At 40.2% G+C, this 9,479-nt stretch overlaps 1 protein-coding gene across 1 annotated transcript; it reads right to left on the minus strand.

Annotated features, from left to right (window-relative positions):
- Positions 1-274: 274 nt before the first annotated feature.
- Positions 275-2,302, minus strand: LOC108160920 (maltase A2). The gene is given in 5 exon segments (XM_033396750.1): positions 275-577; positions 636-737; positions 811-1,806; positions 1,808-2,212; positions 2,214-2,302. Coding segments are annotated over 5 exon segments (1,650 nt in total). The 5' UTR covers positions 2,288-2,302; the 3' UTR covers positions 275-504.
- Between the last annotated feature and the right edge of the window lie 7,177 nt (positions 2,303-9,479).

Here is a 9,479-nt window from a genome sequence, read left to right on the forward strand (position 1 = left end):
TCTTTCTTATCAGTGGGCTTATACTATGCCAGCGGTTTATCTTTATGAACACCCCACGCACATTAATATAATCAATGATTAGAGGCTCATTCAATTTATAGGGCAATTAGGCCAGATTATGGATCAGAAGATTACCATTACTTACGACCGATTGCCAAATTAAAGTTCTTTGGCGCTCTGTGTGTAGTCACAAGATCGGAATATTGGCATCAACAGATTCAAGGTTATCGATCACGTTTATTCCGGCTATTATCGGTTGCATAAGTTTACAGTACTTAAGCCATATCTTCGGATCTCAAGTGGTTTAGTTTAAAATTCCCTTGGGTAATGTGCCCTCAACGTACATGTTGATGTGTTGATCGAATTCTAGAGCCATGTGGACACCGGCTGATTGATTCCGCACTGTTTATCTTTATGAGGGACCCCAAGCACACCTGATTAGGAACAAATAAATACGAAACGTTCCATTTCAGTAGATTATAATTTATTGGTGGTGGTTCAAGATCAGGCGAGCCAGCGTAGTACGACAGCTTCGTAAGGCATAAGCAAAATGCGTTCTCTGAGATCAACGGTTTGCCTATGGGATAACCGAATTAGATCGGAGGAGGATAATAAATACGAAGAGAAGATCTTACCCTAGATGGTGCGAGGAGTAGGCAGTGGTGAGGACATACTCAAAGACCTTATCGATTATTTCCATGCCGTTGCCCATGTTGACCAGGATGCGATATTCCTCACTGTACTTGTTTGTTATGCAGAGGTAATTAATATGAGTATCATATAATTAGAATTATAATTGGTTTCCCCTACCGTATGATCTGCAAGTCTTGATTTATGATTGCCTCATAGGAGAAACCGCCTTCCTGCTTGAAGGATTGGAATGCGGAGCTGATCTTCAGCGCCTGCATACCCTTGAAGATGTTCAGAGAAGATCGAGCCACTCCCCGTTCGGTCTGCACATTGAAGCGCTCATAGTCGGGATTGAGGGGCAGCCAGGTGCTCTCGCTCTGGGAGAAGTCGGCATTTCGGCCCGCTGTCAACTGCATGGGTGTGCGCTCCCCATCTCGATCTTCGCACGAGTCTCCGGTGCACTCCACATCCACATTGGACATGCCGATCTCCTCGCCGTAGTAGGTGATCGAAGCACCGGGAAGAGCACTCACGATCACGTTCAGCAGATCCACCTTTTGGGCACCCATGCGGTCGGCCACCCGATTGGTGTCGTGGTTGCCCACCACCCAATTGGCTGTCTGATGTTCCGTCCACATGGTATTCATCCAGTAGTCGATGGCGCTCACCACATCCCGCGCTGTGCAGTAGCCGCTGAGGTACATCAGTTGGAAGTTCATGGGCAGCTGGGTGCCCAGGTGGGTGCCATTTCCGAAATACGCACTGAGCGTTTCTACAGAGAAGAAGGCTTCGGCCAGCAGAACTCGGGAATCACCTCCATTCTCCGTTCGGTACTGGTCCAGGAAGGCACGCCACTCGTACATCAACTCAACAGTAGCGGGCTGATCCTTGGTGTAGATATGGTCATGGTAGTCGTACGCCTCCGGATTACTGCTCCAGCCACTGACAGGCTCGTCAGAATAGGAGCCATCCGCATTGCGGTACGCGTAGATGTGTGGAACTGCATCAATGCGGAATCCATCGACGCCCCGATCCAGCCAGAACTTAAGGACATCTAGCATGTGCTCGCGCACCATAAGATTGGTGAAATTGAGGTCCGGCTGCTTCACCTGGAACTGGTGCAGGAAATACTGCTGTCGTGTCTCGTGCCAGGTCCACTGAGGACCGCCACTGAGGACTGCTGGGCGGCTCCCGTTCACCAGTCTCCGCATTCACCTTGCCGTCGTGCCACACGTAGAAGTCATCGTAGCCATCCACACGGTTCACCGACTTGTCGAACCATTCATTCTCATCGCTGGAATGATTGGGCACAAAGTCCTGTATGATTTTCACCCCCAGCGACTTGGCTTCCACAATTAGGGCATCGAAGTCTTCGAGTGTTCCAGAGATGGGATCAATGTCGAAGAAGTTCGAGATGTCGTACCCAAAATCCGACATGGGTGATGTGAAAACGGGCGACAGCCATGTGGCCGTTATGCCGATCTCCTTTAGGTAGCTCAACCGCGATGTGATGCCCTTCAGGTTGCCGATGCCGTCGCCATCGCTGACCTGGAAGGATCGCGGATAGATCTGGTACAGGGACCCACCAATCGATTTCCGCGCACCCGGCAATGGCCACCAACACTGCGACCAGACAGAGATGTACCCACTTTGGCATTTCGCAGGCGTTTGAGTGGGGTAAATCAATCGATTTCCCAAATTAATTGCCGGGCATGTCGCACTTGCAGCTGATAAGACCAGAAATTGCTCAGAGCAATAGCTAATCTAACAACTTTTTTATCGCATACATATACATGTGTTCGATTAAACAGCGTGGGTTGGGTTTTTCTTTGTGGGCTCCATTTCCTATTCCTGTATGTGAACCACTATGGTACCGCGGCAGGTCGTAAAATGAACATCAAAATGCTTAAGAAGACGAAGGCTTCCAGGGGGAGAAACCTTCCGAAGGTTGATTAACAAGTTGCACGCTTTCCTATGGATAAAATCACATTTTATAGTAACTTTTCCAACTCCTTATCAGAAACTTCAAACAAGTGTTTCCATGTATATATGTATATACGTATGTACATATGTATCTATGTACATTTTTATACCAATCAAAATAGTATGAGCTCTTATCGAAAGTTATCGACTGTATTTCATACTCACCTCCCATATAAATTATTGGACTTCGGCTACAAACTAATTTGATGCACATTTCCATAGATATTTTATCATTAAACGAGGGGGAACGTTGTTAGTTGCTGCGGACGCCGCAACTCTACATTTACTTAGTCAGTACTTAGTCAGTACGGCTCTCCTCCGCCAGACGCCGCTAATATTAAACGACACGACAAAGAGTGAGTGCGAGAGAGACAGAAAATCAGTCTGAGCTTGTCGTCGGGCGCTGCGTAGCCACTGCAAATTGATTTGTTCCTTTTGGCTATAAAAATGATCCGATCTGATCCAGATTCAGCAGGCGGATAGATATGGTCATTCTCTATGATTGTGCGTTTTTAGTTTTCTCGAATCTTCAATATTGTGGATGCCACAGATTTTCGTCCTTTGTGGGGCGGAAGGGGGTGGGGCGAAATTTTGAAATAAACTTGTCAAGGTTCGATATCACAGTAGTGTGGATACAATTTTGGTTGCCCTTATAGTCTCTGAGATCTAGGAACTCACTTTTTGCAATAGGCAAAGCCGACCATGAAACCTGTGTGTTAGAGAGAAACAGAGCGAGAGAGAATGAAATTGTTTTCTTGATTCAGGCTATAATAATTATACGATCTGGTTCAGATTTTTCAGTCTAGAAGATATAGTCATTCTCTACGATTCTGCGTTTTTGGTTGTGGGGGCGGAAGTGGGCGGGGCGGTGTTTTGAAATATACGTTTAACAGTGACATACTTATTACAGAAATCTTGAAATAAAATGTCGTTGCCTAGCTCTTAGAGTCTTTCAGCACTAGGACTTCATAGGGACGGACAGACGGACAGACAGACAGGGCTCAATCCACTTGGCTATTGATGCTGATCAAGCATACTGTAGTGTATTGACACTCAGACTTAAGCACGCGTTGTCCTCAAGATTCTCTTTTATTCTATCTCCCTTGGATGGTGTGACCGTATATAGATATTAATATAATACCTAACACGCCTCTCCTTAGATGTTTAATATACATGTCATTTACAAATCTATTTTCTTATAACAATTTGATTTGTGTAGTTAATCTAATTAGCGTATATAAAATTTATGTGATTTCGTATTTTTCTTTCTTCTTAATCTGTTTAGTATTTGTTTCAGTGTTTAATTTGTACATAATTTGATTTCATAATTCCTTTCTTTATATTATTTTATTGTTAAATACGCTTTACTACCTTCCCTGCCTCACGTGGTCTCAACTCTCTCCTGGTGGGTGTTGGTTGAGAAACTATTTGTTCATTGTTGGTTTTGGAATTGTCATCTACTGAACAATTGCTTTCGACATCAGGTGTTTTCGCATTAGGCGATGTATGATTGTTAGTGCTTTGGTTTCTAATTTGATCCAGGTGACGTTTTATTTCTCTGTTATTGTTCGCCAAAATACAACAATACGAACGCGGGCCCAGTTGTTGTTTTACAGTTGCCTGAGTCCAGCTTGCTTTGTTAGGATTTTTGTAGTCCCTAACCATAACTTTTTGCCCCTTTAAAAATTCTGTGCTTCGTCTACCTTTGTGATTTACAACACACTCAGTCTGTTTTTTATTTATTATGCTTTCGACCGTAGGTGGTTTTAACAACGAAAATCTTGTTTTTAGTGTACGACCAAAAAATAATTTAGCAGGAGATTCGCCCGTAGTACAATGAATCGTATTTCGGTAATCGATCAAAAATCTATTTAAAATTGTATTAAAATCTTGTCTTTCATTAGCCTTTATGTTTGCATATAGTGATTTCTTAACAGTCTTTACAAAATTTTCTGCTTGACCATTAGTCGCTGGATGTCCTGGAGCAGTAAAAATGTGATTAACACCATTGTTTTTCATAAACGTTTTAAAATCATCAGAAGTAAACTGTCGTCCATTGTCACTAACTAACACGTCTGGTAAACCATATCGACAAAATACTTCTCTAAGCTTGTTGATAGTAAACAATGAAGTTATTTCCTTCGTTTTGAATACTTCTGCCCATTTTGTATAAGAATCTATAATAACCAATAAATGAAAACCTCTAATTGGTCCTGCAAAGTCTATGTGTACTCGACTCCAAGCCTTTCCTGTGGATTTCCACGGTATTAACAGACTCTTTTCTGGACTTGATTGTAGTTCCTGACAAGGAATACAATCTCGAATTAATTTCTCAATTTCAGAATCCATGCAAGGCCACCACACATAAGAACGTGCTAACATTTTGGTTTTTACTATTCCCAAATGCGATGCATGAAATTCTGCTAAAATAGCTTGTCTCAGTTTGGTTGGAATTACTACTCTGTGTCCCCATAAGATACAATCATATTCCACTGAAAGTTCATTTGTTTTAGAGATGTAGGCAGAAAACTCGCTGCCTTTTAATCTTGTCTTCGAACCAGTGTTAATTGCCTCACAAACTTTTGATAATATTGGGTCACGTCGTGTTTCACGAGCTATTTCTTTGAAGCTAATTTTGAACACCTTTTCGGTCTGTATAAAATGTATGTAATTATAGTCTTCGTTTGGTACAGCCGTTTCCCATTGAGGCATTCTTGAGAGTCCATCTGCTATATTTAAGGTCCCCTTTATGTGTTCAACTGTATATTGAAAACCTGACAAAGTCAGTGCCCATCTTTGCATTCGTGCAGAGGCCATCAATGGAAGTCCTTTCAGGTCTCCAAATATGCTTAGTAATGGTTTGTGATCTGTTCGAAGGATGAACTTGTTTCCTAAAAGATACTGTCTTAATTTACTCACACAGAACACTATAGCCAGGGCCTCTTTCTCGATTGTACTGTAATTATGCTCGCTTTTGGATAATGCTCTTGATACAAATGCTATTGGTTTGATATCTTCATTGCATTTATGTGATAAAACACCTGAAACTGCATGACTGCTAGCATCAGTCGTTAATACTAACGGTTGATCTGGGTTGTAGTGAACTAAAACTTGTTCAGAAGTTACTTCTTTCTTTACCTCTTCATATGCACTCTGACATTCGCGTGTCCAATTAAATTTTGTATTTTTCTTTAATAATGCATATAAAGGACTCATTATCTGAGCGAAATTATTGATAAACTTTGAATAATAATTTACCATGCCTATGAAAGCTCTAAGCTGTGATACGTTTTCCGGAGCCGGTGCAAACAATACACTCGCAACTCTATCATTGTTTTTGCTCAGTCCTATCCTGTCAATTGAAAATCCTAGGTAACAAATTTTGGATTTAAAGAACTCACATTTCTTGTCATTTAATTTAAGTCCAACTGATTTCAGTTTTCTAAGTACAGCTTTTAGGTTTGAAATATGTTCTTGAAGATCTCGTCCTGTAACTGTTATGTCATCTTGATAAACCACAACTCCTCGCATACCCTGAAACAACCCTTCCATTGTTTTTTGAAAAATAGCTGCTGCAGTTTTTATACCAAATGGTAAGCGTTTAACTTTCAATAGTCCAATATGTGTGCTCCAAGTACACAAATTTTGAGATTGCTCATCTAAATTTAGCTGATTGTAAGCATTTGACAGGTCAAGTTTTGAATACAGTGTACCCCCTTCAAGCGCTGCAAAAATGTCGTCTATTCGAGGTAGTGGATACTTTACGTCGACTAAAGACCGGTTTAATGTAACCTTATAGTCACCACAAATTCGTATGTCACCGTTTGGTTTTAAAATCGGTACCAAAGGTGTTGCCCATTCAGAACTAACAACTTGCTCTAAAATTCCATCATCTATGAATTTTCGTAACTGCACTTCAATCTTTTCTTTCCATGCTAATGGTACTGACCTAGGCTTGAAAAATATTGGTTTTGCATCTTCTTTTAATAGTAACGATATCGTATTCGTAGTATATGAACCTAAACGAGGCTCAAAAACTTCAGCAAACTCCGATTTAATCTGTTCTGTAATTACAGAATTTGGTTCATTTACGTACACATTGTTCACCTGCATTAACTCAAAATTAAAAGCTCTCAAAAATGTTCTACCTAGCAAAGGTGGACTCACTGCATTGGTTACAACAACAACAATTTGTTTTTTTAGACCTCGATATTCGATCGTTGCATCGTACTCACCAATAACTTTGATTGAATCTCCATTGTAATCTACATATGGAACTAGACATTTTCTAAGTGGTCTGCTGGTATTTAAGCTTTCGTAAAATGTTTTTGGAACCAATGTGCACGGTGCACCAGTGTCGCAAGCAATTTTCGTTATGTTTCCATCAATTTTTACAGGTAAATAATATACTCCATTAGTTGAGGTTGTATCAACGCTATAGATAGAAAAGTTATAATTATCATTATCAAAATTATTATCAGAATAGGTGTCATGTTTTGTTTGAGATACATAATTTACGGATTTTTTTGATTTATTTTTACAAATGCTCGCCAAGTGACCTGTTTTTCCACAGCTGTGACATTTGCATGCCTTATACTTGCAATTGTTTGAGTTATGATTTCGCCAGCCACAGTGTGTGCATGGCTGCTGCTTCTTTTCTCTGCCAGCGTCGCAGTCGTTTTCGCCGTCGCCGTCACCGTCGCTTCTGCCGCCTCTGTAACTCACGTTTCGGTTGCCCTTGAAATGACTTCTGCCGTTGCTCTTTGCTTGATCTCTGTTCTCGCCTCTTTGCCTCTGCCATTGACTAGTCCCGTTCTTTTGATGCATGTAGTTGACGTTGTGTTCTGTCTTCCTTGTGCTGATCTTCGTCTCCATGAGCATCGCCTTCTTGAGTGCATCAGCCAGAGTTAGATTTGCGTCTTCTTCACATATTCTTTCATATATAGGGTTGGGAAGGCTCATCACAAATTGGTTTAATACAAACGCTTCCAGATTTGAGCCAAATTTGCATTCCAATGCCAATTGTTTAACTCGAGCATACCACTCCGCTACAGTCTCATCTTCACTTTTTGTGGACATGTGAAATTTTTTTCTTTCTCTGAATATGAGTGTAGGTGGTGTGTAGTGTGTTTTTAAAATTTCACATAATTCTTTGTATGCTTTTGATACGGGTGATACCGGATTGCACAAACTATGTAGTACAGTGTAAGCCGCTGTACCGATCGACTTCAACAAAACTGCCTTTTTTGTGTTTTCCTCTTTCACATTCAATTCGCACAAATGTATGTCGAATTTTTCCTTCCAAATGCAGAACGTTTCTTGGGGTGGCGAAAACTCAGCAATTGTTGCCATTTGATAGAATGTTGGTGCTTCATTTTTCGTCATGTTGCTATTCATATATTATATGCACTTTTAACATGTGTATGTATATTAATACGTTTTATTTTATCCTCGTCGCCAATTATGTAGTGTATTGACACTCAGACTTAAGCACGCGTTGTCCTCAAGATTCTCTTTTATTCTATCTCCCTTGGATGGTGTGACCGTATATAGATATTAATATAATACCTAACACATACATATAAATTTTTAGGTCGGAAACGGTTCCTTCTGGACGTTACACACATCCATTTTCCCCACAAATCTAATCTACCCCTATACTCATTTTGAGTATCGGGTATAAGAATCAGTCGTTGTATTCGTTGTATTCGTTGAATTTCGTTTGCCACAATAATTTCATTAATCTTGGCTGGACTTCGGTACAGAGCCGCTGCCAATACACCGCCAAACAGCTCAACACGGCTTGAATTCAATTAAAATGGTTCTGTGTAGCAGATACGGATTTAATTTCATTCTTGACGCTATTTAACTTTCAGTCAGATTATTTTGCCAAATTAAAAACAATCACAACTTAAACAAAATTATATAGATCTGACTCATTAAGCAAAAGATTATTTTTAATTGATGGAACACTTTTTTCCCACAATGCAGGTGCAACATTTGTTTTAATTGCTGTATGCACAAATGAGGGGAATCTCTGATTAAATTCACAGCGTTTCAACTTTGGCATCAAGATACTAAGCTTTATTTTAATAGGTTGACAAACTTATTTGGTTTTGAATGGTATTTTCACTAATCAGAAATTTTCGAATTAGTTTAAATTTCAGTTGTTGGGAAAGGTAAAGAGAAGATAATCCCCATAGATATCGTCAATATTATTCACTCAAAGTTTGCTATTTTGTAAAACATTATGCACGGGCTTGTGTAGGTCAAAAATAATATATTCCATTAAGTTTATTATCAAGTTTATTTCATCAAATTGATAAATTATTTGACTTCAAAAGTTCAATAAACACGTCAATAAAGTACGAGCATTCGAGTGAAGAAGTATGTGTATTTTTTACACATTTTCAATGCCCCACAGAACATTGTCATGGCTAACTGGAAAATACATCCCATACAGTCATTTTGTAGAATATACGAGTTTCGAGTATTAAAGCATTTATTAAGAATTTTTGCCGCTAGGATTTCAAATGTTTTGACTGTTCCCTACCTATCAGCTGACTAATGTCCCCTTCACAGAGCCACTCAAGGAGATACTACCTTGCAATATGTAGGAATATTACCAGAAATCAGAAACCATTTGAGAATTAGTTAATCGCTTTTACGTAAAAGTACCTCACCTTGGAGTGCGAAAACAATGACAATTTGAGCATTTGAGTGGAAGCATGAGAACTGCGGGCACTATGAGAACCCATGCTTGGGCCGGGTGTTTGTTCAGCCATTCAAATGGCCACTTCAGTCGTGCCCGATCTCGATAGGAGTTGCCCTTATCGTCCGGTATAAAAGGCAGCTGACAGCTCTAT

The sequence above is a fragment of the Drosophila miranda genome, assembly GCF_003369915.1.
Source record: "Drosophila miranda strain MSH22 chromosome Y unlocalized genomic scaffold, D.miranda_PacBio2.1 Contig_Y1_pilon, whole genome shotgun sequence".
NCBI lineage: Eukaryota > Metazoa > Arthropoda > Insecta > Diptera > Drosophilidae > Drosophila > Drosophila miranda.